The sequence below is a fragment of the Ursus americanus genome, chromosome 19 (genome assembly GCF_024610735.1).
Source record: "Ursus americanus isolate L20-20 chromosome 19, mUrsAme1.1.p, whole genome shotgun sequence".
NCBI classification, from domain to species: domain Eukaryota; kingdom Metazoa; phylum Chordata; class Mammalia; order Carnivora; family Ursidae; genus Ursus; species Ursus americanus.
Genome location: NC_142145.1, coordinates 54,148,138 through 54,161,060, shown reverse-complemented (window position 1 = coordinate 54,161,060; position 12,923 = coordinate 54,148,138). Strand labels below are relative to the sequence as shown.

At 48.0% G+C, this 12,923-nt stretch overlaps 1 protein-coding gene across 2 annotated transcripts in view; it reads left to right on the top strand.

Moving 5' to 3' along the window:
- The window catches only part of LAMA1 (laminin subunit alpha 1), a 159,295-nt gene extending 148,232 nt beyond the window's left edge, over positions 1 to 11,063 (top strand). The window contains exons 57-64 of one of the 2 annotated variants that reach the window (XM_045781938.2): positions 183 to 318; positions 1,383 to 1,495; positions 4,607 to 4,796; positions 5,333 to 5,491; positions 6,030 to 6,183; positions 7,444 to 7,577; positions 9,923 to 10,145; positions 10,698 to 11,063. In XM_045781938.2, coding sequence (XP_045637894.2) covers positions 183 to 318; positions 1,383 to 1,495; positions 4,607 to 4,796; positions 5,333 to 5,491; positions 6,030 to 6,183; positions 7,444 to 7,577; positions 9,923 to 10,145; positions 10,698 to 10,858 — 1,270 coding nt within the window. In that variant the 3' untranslated portion in view covers positions 10,859 to 11,063. The remainder of the gene's footprint in view (positions 1 to 182; positions 319 to 1,382; positions 1,496 to 4,606; positions 4,797 to 5,332; positions 5,492 to 6,029; positions 6,184 to 7,443; positions 7,578 to 9,922; positions 10,146 to 10,697) is intronic. The other variant, XM_087869967.1, reaches the window with a different exon arrangement.
- Positions 11,064 to 12,923: the final 1,860 nt, after the last annotated feature.

The following is a 12,923-nucleotide window of genomic DNA, read 5'->3' as shown; positions in this document are numbered from 1 at the left end:
AAAGGAGAGGATATAGAAGATAGGATATACAGACTTCTAGTCGCTGTGGAAGATGGTCAGTTTGGTTACCCTAAGAGTAATAGATTAATGGTTTTTCATGGATTTTAGTGTTCAATAATCAAGTGACTTTGGTTCACGTGTTGACTTGTAGTATCTTAATTTTGTAAATACTTTGTATCTAGACATTTGGATTTCACGAGTGCGGCTGGCAACGAACAGGTGGACTTGGACACCTGCTTGCTTTCGGAAAGGCCAAAGCTGGCTCTTCATGGAGAGGACAGTGAGCTCCCGCCGGAGTCCCAGCCTTTACCAAGTCTCGTAAGAGGGGCTTTCCTTACTTTTTTAAAAATTCAATTAGCCAACATATAATACATCATTAGTTTCAGATGTAGTGTTCAACAATTTATCAGTTGCATATGACACTCAGTACTCATCACATCAGATGCCCTCAATGCCCATCCCCCATCTAGCCCATCCCCCACAAACCTCCCCTCCAGCAACCCTCAGTTCGTTCTCTATCATTAAGAGTGTCTTATGATTTTTTTCTCCCTTCCCATATGTTCATGTTTTGTTTAATTCCGCATAAGTGAAATCATACAGTATTTGTCTTTCTCTGACTTACTTCACTACCCATGTCATTGCCAATGGTAAGATTTCATTCTTGACGGCTGAGTAATGTTCCATTGTGTATGTATTGGCCAAATATTTTTAATGGCAGTTAATGGTTTTCATTCTCTTTTCCCTTTTCTGATTTGTCCATTTCCTTGGTTAAAAGCACGCACTCTAATTATGTAGATGATGGTGCAGTCACGCAAAGAGCAGTACCTTCCAAGCAGAGCCAATCGTTGAGTTCAAGCCAGCTCTCTTGGTAGCATCCACCCCTCCTCCCCCCCCAAGCCAGAAACGTGAGTCTGTGGCCTCATGTGGTTCGGACTCACTGTGTGGAGGGCGCTGTCCGCACGCAGGTTCCCGAGCAGACCCCTCCCACACTGGCTCCTCTGCGCTGTACCTTGCTACCACCCGGGGGCAATTAGAGACGTCCCCCTCAGAGACGCGGCAGGGCCAGGGGCCTGTGGCCACTGCCAGTTTCCTGGTGCACGTGCAGTAGCTGCTCCTGCAGCCGCCGATACCCTCCGGCCCTTCCCCTGATGAAAATGCATGGGAATTTTAAGCAAACTTGAGTGGGACTGAGGAGAAAGAAGCTCTAATTGCCTTCTCAGAAATAAAGAGATAGCAAGTAAATTATTTAAAGCAAAGACTAAGTCTGTGCCCACACGTAGCTGTTGGTGCTCTGCAGAGATGTTTTCTTTGTGGAAAACCTCGTACGTGTTCGTGGCCGCCGTGGCTCTGTGTGGCTGAGAGTCCGTCTGCATCTCTTACAGGAACAGTGTGCTGTGGACAGAGCCCCAGAGTATATCCCCCATGCTCACCAGTTTGGCCTCACGCAAAGCAGCCATTTCGTGTTGCCTTTGAATCAGCTGGCTGTCAGAAAGAGGTGGGTATTGTTCCAAAGTCTTCCTCAGGCGTCTCATGGAGAAAGGACCCGGGAGGGATCCAGTGGTGAGAAGGCAGAGAACAGGAAGGCAGCCTTTGTGCACAGCAGAGGCTTAAATGTGGTTCAGTCGGGTTCCTGTGGTTTGTCCTTACCCCTTCTTGGTGAAGGCCAGTTGCTGCCTCTCTGTAGGAGTGTAGGAAAGCACACAGGTAGGTATCTCTCTAAATCACTCTTGTTCTAGAATCTTAAGTCCTCTGGACCTATCATCATCCGGACTTTCAACCCCACTCCATTGTAAGCACTTACTAATCTGATCAAACTGTCCCCCCCAGACTCTCTCACTGCGCCCCTCAAGCTCCCTGGTGCCACACCCACACCAGTCTGCCTGGTCCTTCTCGCCCTCACACCTGCTTGGCCCCACGGACCCTTCCTAGGCTAAGCCAGCTCACATCCCACAGAGAAGGCCTGGGACTGGCCAGGGTTCCTCCAGATTCCACATTCCTCCTCTTCTCCAAACCCTTCAGACTGCACCCGTTGTTACCGCCCCCTATGATCACTGCCCCATCACACTGGCTTTAGACCTTGACTCAGTGTCTTTGTTCCACAGCTCGGGCCATCATTCTCCATGAATTCAGCCACCCCACATCTGACCTTCCAAGTCCTCTGGCGTCTGTCTGTCAGAGGGCTTTTCCTCAGCCATCCTCTTCCCATGGTCCCACTCTGGCCTAGTTCGTAAATATCCATCCCACCTCCCAGATCTCTGATGGAAGCATTCTATTAACCCCCTCCTCCTCACTTCTATTGTTACTTCCCATTCCAGCAGCTCCTCAACTGTATGAAGACCTCAAAGCCCTCATGCTTTCTCACCACTCCCCCTGCAGCCCCCCAGCACAGTTTATCCCAGACCCAGATGGGCCCAGAGTCATTATTACAGGTGTTCGTTTGTGAACTGGCCCTGGGTAGAACTCCTACTTGGCTACTCTGTGCCAGAACCCAAACTGTTGGTCAAGGCTGGAGAAGTATCTCTTTCCTCCCTGGTTGGAAGTGAAGCCGGCGATCTCAGATGGAACCTCCAGATGACACGGGCAGCCGACACAGTTCTCTAATATGTTCATGCTGCTTTACCTCTCATGGTTTCTCTTATGTCAAAACTCTGTACATTTCCACAGCCTCTCTCCATGCCCCAGCCGATAACTGCCTCAGTGAACAAGAGGACTCCCTCATCTGTCCGCTACCAAAAAGAGCACCCCCTGCCTTTGTCCCCACCCTTGCACCTCTTCCCCTACTACCACAGAGGAGGGGTGCTACTCCCCCTCTCGCTTGCCCTCTGGAGCCCATCCCTTCTCTCAGAGCCATCGCCCTCATCAGCATCAGTGTTAACAAGAGGAGCAAACATTTGTGCCACAGACTGCCTCAGTATCGAATACATATACCCCAACTCAGTCCTCAAAATTATCCTGTGAGGAAGGTGTGCTCTTTATTTTACACATAACGAAATGGAGGTACAGGGGAGTTAAGTCACCTGCTGAGGGCACACAGCAGAACTAGGATTTAAACCCCAGCACTGTGTTTATGCTGGTAACCATTTCCTCTCTGGTAGTTCCTACCTTAAAAAAACTCCAAGCAACTCCACATCCCCTCTACCCGCACAGTATCCTGGCTGTATTTCAAGACTTCTTGAAAGAGTTGCTTTAAAACAAAACAAAACAAAACAAAACAAAAACCTGCCTCCTGTGGCAGTCTGCCTTTTCCCCTCTCATTTCCTCTCTACCCACCCAGTCAGCCTCCCCTCACTTCTCGGTTGCTCTTGCCACAGTTATCCCAGACCTGCTGTGCCCACATCCCACAAGGCTTTCCTTGCTGGGCCCTCAGCACTACCCATGCACTTGGCTGTCTTTACCCCACACGCTCCTGATTTCCTACTCTCCCTGCCCATCCCTGCTCAGTCTCTTTTGCGGGCTCCTCTTCCATCAGAGAAGGCCCAGGGCCTCTTCTGTGTATTCTCCCAGGCGAACTTCCATATTTCAGTGGCTTTAAAATACCCTCTATTTGCACGAGCACCCACCTGCCTAGCCCGGGCCTCTGCTTAGGACTCTGGAGGTGTATACCTGGCTGGCCCCTCCACACTTTCCTGTGGATTGGGACGGGCTTCTCCACACCAACATACCCAAAGAGAATTCAGTCTTCCCCCAAACCCACTGTCCCCATCTTTGCCATTTCTGTAGACATCAGCACCATTGCCCTGAGTGCCTAGGGCCCTAACCTAGAGATGGTTACTTTTGTTCCCTCCCTCTCCAAATTCAGCCCATCTGCAAGTCCTATTGCTTCTTCCTCTGGAACATTTCATGAATTAGTTCATCCCCTCGACATCCCCCACAAGCCCTGGTCGAAGGCACCACGACCTGTGGCAACAGCAGCCCGCCTAAAGCCTGCTGACACCCTGGCCTCATCGATGGCTTCTTCACATCACAGGTTCCTTTGAAGATGTAATTCAAGCCATGCCCACCTCCCTCAGTACCGACTCCCCACTGCACTTCAGATCTAAATACTGCCTCCCGGAGCCCCTCACCCACAAGGGCAGAGCCACACTCTCCTGTCCCGCCCCTGAGCGCTCTGGTGAGGCCGTGCCTGCTCCTGTGGGAGGCCGCCCAGCCAAATGAGGCCACTGCTTTCACAGACTCTGTGCTGTCCGAAAACGAACTGCAGGTCTCTCCTGCTGGGCTTTGTGGGGCTTGCTCCTGTCATTCAGAGCTCAGCGGAAATACCATCTTTTCGGAGCTGCCTGCCTGACTACTTAATGGAACCAACCACCAGTTGCCTCTCGTGACCCAACTTCCTCTGACAGATTCCAAGTATTAGTTTTGTGGGAGAAAGGACATTCCTCTTTGTTCACTGCTTCAGCCTCAGCATCTAGAATGTTCCTGGCACATATACATAAGGGGTAATCATTAATTGGATGGACGGATGGATGAACGAATAATGAATGACTCTCTGCCGAGATGTTCAATATAAAGGTTGAAACAATTATTGGGTTCTCTCTCTGAAGCTATTTTTAAAAGTAAAAGTTAAAGTTTATTCCTTTCTGAGGGCTGAGCTCTTGTTTTCCTCCAGGCTCTCAGTTCAGCTAAGGATCCGAACATTTGCCTCCAGCGGTCTGATTTACCACATGGCTCATCAGAACCAGGTTGATTACGCCACGCTCCAGCTGCACGGGGGCCACCTTCACTTCCTGTTCGATCTCGGGAAAGGCAGAACAAAGGTCACCCACCCTGCACTGATCAGTGACGGCAGGTGGCACACGGTACGCTCTCGGGAAGCTTGTGATCGCTCACGCTAAGTTTTAGTCCATCCAGTTCACTGTCGTGAGATGACCTAGCTTGCTTTGTGTCCAGTGGCTCCCCTGTAGAACATAAGCTCCTTGCAGGCTGGGACCTTTGCGACGTCCTGAAGTATCACCAGGGCTACGCTCCGTGCCTGACACCTAACAGGCACTCGGCAGACACTGGGGAATGAGTGAAAGGTACCAAAAATGTTCTCGACCTGATGAGAAGTAAATCAAGCCCACCTGTGGCGTGAGTGAGCCAACCCCTAGACCGTGGCGTCTGCTTTCTTGTAACTAAGACTCAGGAGTACTTGCTGTTCTAAGGTGCGCTTTACCTGTGCCTGCCCGTCTCCTGCCAGGCTCCGGCTTCTCGGCACCGACTGTGTAAAAATCGGAGCCATCCTTTAGGAGCTCATTCAGGTTATTTACAGCTATGATGAACAAATGTTGCAAACAAACATCTGTTAGTGTTTTCTCAGATTCCTTAAAAACTGGATATTCTCATTTTGTTCTAGGTCAAGACAGAGCACTTTAAAAGAAAGGGCTTCATGACGGTTGATGGCCAGGAATCCCCCACGGTGACCGCTGTGGGGGATGGTACCATGTTGGATGTGGAAGGAAAGCTGTACCTGGGAGGCCTTCCCTCGGAGTACAGGGCCAGGAACATTGGAAATGTGAGCAGCATTTTCTGTACGGGGCCCATTTCACCTTTATTGTGGCTGCGCTTTTGTCTTTTTATCTTTTGTAAGGGAAAATGTTTGTTAAATTATCTTGTTTGAGCCTGGGGCTTGGCTGCCTGATAGAAACCTTTTAAACCTTGTCCCCAGCTTATCTGTTTGGGCTTCGCCTGGAAGCCCTTGAAGCTCAGCCAGCTTTTCCTGCCTGTTAGTTAATGACCATTTCCCTTTCCACAGCCATTAGCCCTGGTACGATTCGGGAAAGCCAGTGGATTTATATTTGCAGATTAGAAAACCCAGCATTCTTGATTTTCATACTACTTAATCCAAATCATAGAAAACACCCTTACTGCATTATTAGCCAAGATGCTACTAGCGAGCAGCTTTCTTTCAGTTGGATATTTATGGAAACTTGTGGAAATTCGATTTTAAAAACCAAAAGCTAATATTTTAATGTTTTGTTGAAGTATAGGAAAAACTGACCCTGGCCCTTCTTGTTATACTTAGACATCTATTGTCCTGTCATTTGGTTTAGATTACCCACAGTGTCCCCGCCTGCATTGGGGAGGTGACAGTGAATGGCAAACAGCTGGACAAGGACAACCCAGTGTCTGCATTTGCAGTAACCAGGTGTTATGCAGTGGCCCAGGAAGGAACTTTCTTTGATGGAAGTGGATATGCAGCTCTTGGTACGTATTATCAATACGAAAGAACTCTGGGCTTAGCCTGCACTTGGCTATGGATCCAAGAATGAAATACTAGGACAGGACTCCTGGCCAAGGCTGCAGCAAGAGCACTATTAGTTAAGCGTTCCAGTTTATCCGAATTTCTCAATTTCTAATATAAAAGCCTTCTCCCTCGCCGCTCTCCAGATGGCCTGACGCAGGCTTGCTCCCAGCAGCGGGGCCGCACCTCCCGGCAGAGGGCACACATGCGGTGCTGGTTTCATCTGTGCTTCCCCTACCCCTAAATGTATGTAAGGCATATTGTCACTGCCAAATAACGGACTTTGACAAAAATGAGCATAAAATAGCTAGACCAGCCAGCCAAATACAAGTCAGGTTTGATGAAGAAACTGACCCCATTGAGACTGTTGAAAATAATGACCCTAAGTAGAGGAATTTAAATGTCTAAAATGCCTTAGAATGTAAATTCCTTAAGGCTTAGAACTAGCCTTTGTAATGTATGTGGCATTCCCTCTCCATTTAAGGTCCTTGATTTGCTGTTAACCTCCTATCTGCCCTGGGATCATGCTCCTCTCGCCCTCTGTTCTGTTTCCTACCGCAGGGAACCACATTTCTCTGGCTTACAGGGAGGCCGTGGTGGAAGATCAGGGGCAGGCGGGCAGAGGGCAACAGCTAGCACACATCTCTCGCTCGGTGTTTTCCAGCTCTGATAACCCCACCTGCTCCCAGTTCCCCTTTCACCCTGGACTGAACGATTGCCTGCTACATACCCTTAGTTTGTTTTTTCAGCTTTCCCATCACCTAAATAAAATATCCATTTCATTAAATTCCCACTTTAAAAAAACCCAGTTGGATGCTCATCTGCTCAGTAAGTGACGACTTGCCCCGTACTGGGAGCGCAGAGTGCGCTATTCCTGGCCAGATGACGATGGGATCATACAGATCAAATCCTTCTGGCTTTTTCCCTCTGTGGCTCTAGATGAGAGGATGGGTCGGCCTCAACTCCGGTCTGGCTTAGCCCTGAGGATGGTGATGTCTTCTTTAACAGCCTCGCTTCGTCTTACAGATGAGGAAGCCAAGGCTCTGAGGGTGGAAGTGACTTGCTGGTGAGGATGGAGCTGGATCCAGAGAAGGAGCTAGAGCCAGGCCTCCTGAGCCAGGAGCCCAAATGCTCACCCAGCCAGCCAGCCCCTGACCTCTTTGACCCTGAGCCTTCTTGGGCCAGGCTCACCCCTAACTGGGGGTTATGTTTGTATTTTTCAGTCAAGGAAGGCTACAAAGTCCAATCAGATGTAAACATCACCCTGGAATTCCGTACCACCTCTGAGAACGGAGTCCTCCTGGGGATCAGCAGCGCCAAAGTAGATGCCATTGGATTAGAGATGGTAAATGGCAAGGTAGGTGCTTGATCCTGATGGGCTTCCCGCTTGCCCCAGTGTCCGAAACAGAGCAACTGCGAAACAGTAGAAATAACCAGATCCAAATTTCCAGTGATCCATTTCAACGGAGTGGAGAAAAGGTTCAACTAATCCTAAGGAGATTACAAATGACAAACAAAACTTGAAATTGAAGCAACATTACAGCCATAATACATCATCTGAAAGTTGCCAGCCTGATGCTCTTACCCTCCCTAATATTTGTTAACTTGTTCTTTGGAAATAGTTATAGATTGAGAGCAAGGTACAGTAACACGTACAGGGAGGCCCTCTTGCACCCTCCCCCAGGCTCCTCCAGCACCAGCAGCTTGCGTAACTCTCACACAACATCACAGCCATGAGCCGACATCGGCACAATCCAGACTTTTTTGTTATACTAGTTGCACGTGTACGTGTGTGTGTGTGTAGCACTAGACAATGTCATCACATGTATCTTGTTTAGCTTTATGTATCCACCCTCACAGTCAAGACACTTAACTGTACCATTACCACATGCTCCGTGGAGCCACCCCTTCATATCCACACCAACTCGCTCCCTAACCCTGGGCAGCCACGAATCTGTCCTGCAGTTCTGTTATTTCATGACTGTTCTATAAACCATATGATGCGGGCTATATCCTCTTGAGATTGGCTTTTTACACGCAGCCGCATTTCCTGGTAGTTGATCTGGGTTGTTGGACCAACAGTTCATTTCATTTTATTGCAGAGTATTCTATGTGAAGGATATACCATCATCTATTTTTTTAATGCAAAAAACAAATTTTTTCTGTAACTATTTTGCTCTTTGCAGCCTCTAGTCCTTCTAAAGTTAACAATTAGCAGTACCTTAGTCTCTTTTGCTTCAAAACTGCTTCCAGAGTTTCTCCTGGTTCTCATGTTCCTTCCTCACCCCGCTAGGGCCATCTGGGTGCAGGCAAGATGTGAAGGAAGAGAGTCTTCCTTGTCCTTTTTCTTTTCTGCAAACTCTCTCCTGACAGGAGTCAAGGTATGCCTTGAGTCTCCTCCATCTTTTGTGCACTAGGCCAGTTGTCCCCGGCAAGTTGTAATGAATGGTCTGAGGTCCAGCGTCACCGGTGTGTGGGGACTGATCCTGGAGATTTGGCCAACATCCCTTGCAGATCAGGCTTCCCACCGGTTAGGGGCACTACTACCTCTTCCTCTTCGGCCATCTTCTTCGTCCCCCCGAGGGTCCTATGAGAACTGGGGAGTTTCTGCTAGACCACTCCTAGGCCATGGGGGTGGAAGAGGTCTCTCAAGTCCTCTCTCTACCTAACTGCACTTTGCACCATTTCTCTTGCGCTGTGGTCAACTTGTGTTGCTCTGGGACTAAAATGCTTGAATCTTCTTAAGCTACTGCCTCCTGCAAGGAGGAACAAGTCTTTGTGCTCTAGATTTTTCCCAATCTCATTTGCTTGTTTCTAGTAACTCTGCTTATTCCCCACTGGGTTTCTGGCTCCTAGGACATGACACGCTAGAATGGGGATGAGGAGGATATAAGAAAATACCTTCCCCTTCACCTCTTCGCCCCCTTATTTCATCCTCACGTCTACACCAAGCTGCCTCTACATCATACTGCTAGCCTCTCTACGCTGTGGCTTACAGCCAAATTCTTCCTCATCTGTACTTCAAAAGAATTTTGAAAAAATGTGACATCTGAAAAATATTATCAGAAGTGTAACAGTTCCCAAAAAAGTAATTTCTGATGTATATTTTACCTCTATTATTAGCTTATTTTTCCTTTAAAACTTTGCTTAGCTGTCGCCCAAGGGCTTATAATCTACACCTATACTTCGTTACAGTCTACCTCACAGTACACTGGGCCACCTCGCGTACAGCGTAAGAACCTGACAGCAGGACACTCGCACGTCTTCCCTGCCATCTTTTGTTGCAGGTCGTAGATTTTTCTGTGTTAGCACCTGCTGTGGTAGAGTATCTCCAGTCTGTCGGAAGATAGCGAGTAAATGTCCCTCCACAGGTGCTAGCCGGCTGCTGCGAACTGACCCCTCAGTCAGCCCGTCAGCTTCTGCTATCCTGAAAATGAGCCACTGATTTGAGGACGTAATGCAAAAACAGTGGCTCAGGCTTATTCCCATGGAGGTGGTCATCGGTCCTTTCTATAATTCGGGGAGTAATAAAATCTGAATCCTTTAAGAGGCTATTTTTCAAAATCACTGTTTTTCATAGTTTGCCTTCCTTTTTAGCAGAATTTTGGATTTTATCCACTTCAAGAACATTATATAAATGGATTATGTTCCTTAAATATGGAAGAATTCACCAAGGTATTTGCCTGTGTCTTGCTGGTTTAGATCTTGTTTCATGTTAACAATGGTGCCGGTAGGATAACAGCCACATACAAGCCCAAAGCTACCACTACTCTCTGCGATGGAAAATGGCACACGCTTCAAGCTCAGAAAAGCAAACACCGCTTGGTTCTGACTGTTGATGGGAATGCAGTTCGTGCTGAGAGTCCACACACCCAGTCCACCTCGGCAGACACCAGCAATCCTATTTATGTCGGTGGCTATCCTGGTATGTATGGATGTCTGCTTGGCCCGATCACTTTTAAGCGGCATTGTCACTAAGGGAAGTCTTAGTTCAGGTAGATACAGAGTAGAGATTAAGAAAAATACATGGTTTGGATGACACATTCAAATACCTAGGAAGTCTTAGAAAAATTCATCTACACGTGTAAATTCACCCTTAGGTAAGACTCTGAGAATATTGGATGCCATCTAAAGTAAGCTTGATGACTTTACCAAGGTGACTCATCTTTGGTGACCCCCAGAGAAGGAAATAATTTTAGGGGACAAACATGATCTTAACTTCTCACACTGATTCTGGATTTGAATTATGCATTTCAAATGTTCCAAATAATTATTACAAATAAATAAGAAGTTGTGACTCAGTTAAGGCACAGTTGTGACTAAAATTGTTTTCATTGCCTTATCAATGAAGTAACATATATGGGAGAATATTATTCTAATTTTGATAGAGAGACTACTTGATGTTATTTTTGTTCCTACTGTGCTATCCATTTCATTTAACAAAATTAAACAAGACTTCTGCTTTCTTCTTTGACAGCTGACGTAAAGCAAAACTGCCTGAGCAGCCAGACCTCCTTCCGGGGGTGTTTGAGAAAGCTCGCTCTGATTAAGGGCCCACAAATACAGTCCTATGACTTCAGCAGAGCTTTTGACCTACAGGGAGTTTTCCCTCATTCCTGTCCTGGGTCTGAACCCTGAACTTCAGAGAAACTCCCCAGTTGGGGATCATTGCTTATATTTTGAGAATTGTTTTTATGCATTAAAATCTCTTCAGTTCCGATTTCATTTTCCACTCAGGTTAAGTGTTTCCAGAAAAAAAAATGTTGTGTTTATATTAAACTAAAACAATGTATACAACAAATACCTCTATTAAATAGTTTAAAATGTACATTGAATTCATTGGCTCTCTTTTTCTTCATAAACATAGAACATTCTGTTGATTACTTGACAATTTTTCTTGTTTTGCATTTGAGTTTCATAAAAATACTGAGTCTGGTCCAGGATGGCATTGTAGGAAGACCCTGAACTCACCTCTTCCACGGACACACCAAATCTACACCTCTTTATGGAGCAATTCCTCCTGAAGAACTGAGAGCTGACAGACTGGCTTCTGTACAACAGAGCACATAAAAATGGTAAGAGAGATGGAGACGTGGTAATGAAAGGAAGCGCCACCCCTGTGAACCCCACTGGGGAAGGCCAGCACTGAGGGGCCAGGAACAGATCTGTCTGCCCTACAGCACAGAAAAAAGCTGTGGTTTAAAAGAGCAACTAGTATATAAAATATCCGGCCTTAGAATTCCACCAAATGGGAGAGTTGCTGGAACTCTCTGGGTCGGAGGGGCTGGCAAGTGCCATGGTTTACACTCCCCCGAACACCTCGATAGCACAGACAGAAGCAGGGTCGAGGTGTCATAGTTGACCTGCCACCTCAGCCCTGGGTTCCTGGAGCACAGAAAGAAAGCCATCGTAGGAAAGAACCAACCCTGAAACTCCAGCAAACAGTGAGGGAGCAGCAGCATCGCTCTCCAGGTTGGAGGGGATGGTGAGCACCATGGTTTATGTTCCCCATTTACCTTAATAGTGTAGATGGGAGAAAGGTCCAGGTGCCATCGCTGGCCTAGTGCCTCAAGCTCTGGGCCACTAGCCCGCACCACCCCAGCCTTCCCACCAAGGTGGCCCCATCAGAGCGCACACTGGAACCCCCCTGGTCAGTGTCACTATAGTTCCAGCCATCCCACCAAGGTGACCCAGGCACAAAGCACCCCAGAACATGCCATGTCCGCACTACTTCAGCTCCAGACTGCTTGCTAGAGCACCCTGGGCCCTCTTGGCTCATGTCACTTTAGCTCCAGCCAAGGCACCCAATGTGCTGAGTGACCAGGAATCCCCAGCCCATGCCTACCTCGGTTCTGGCCATAGCACCAGCACAGCCCCTGCGCAGAGCATCTCAGGGTACCCTGACTTGTGCCAGCCTCAGCTCTAACTGCCCGCTAGATCACCCCCTGTGCTGAGCACGCTGGGACACCCAGACTTGAACCCACTTTGACTTTAGCTGTCCTCCAAGAACAGAGAGCCCTGTCCTTGGAGGACAGAGAGCCCTGGAACTGCCTGAGCCAATACCCACAACAGCTACAGCTCTCCTGCTAAGGTAGCCCACGCATGGAGCACCCCAGATCCCCCTGGCCTGCATCTCCCTCAGCTATAGCCTCCCCACCAGACTGCACACTGCATGGAGAGCCCTGAAACCCCCCAGCCCACGTCCACTTCAGCTGTTCTGTCAGGATGCCCTCTACCTGGGGCACTCTGGGACAGCCTAGCCCATGCCCGTACCAGCTCTGGCCGTCACACCAGGGCAAACCTAGCCCAGAGTGTCACAGGATCCCTCGCCCGTACCAGACACAGCTCCAGTCTGCCAGCCAAAGTCACCAGGCACACAGTCTACACAGGAGATGACCATACATAAGACCATTCTTTCAAGTTTAGAAGTGCTATTCCACCTAATTCAGAGGATCAAGCACAGACGAAAGCAGAAAACTTACAGACACAATAGCTACTGAGGATGTAAAGGTATCCAGATTCCAGAAGTACAGAGAGCTCCAAACAAAATGAACACAAGGAACACACCTGAACACAAAACTAAAATGTCAAAGGTTAAAGATAAAGAGACAATTTTAAAGCAGCAAGAGAAAGGCAAAATGTTATATACAAGGGAAACCCCTTATTAAGGCTTTCAGCTGATTTTTCAGCAACTACTTTGCAG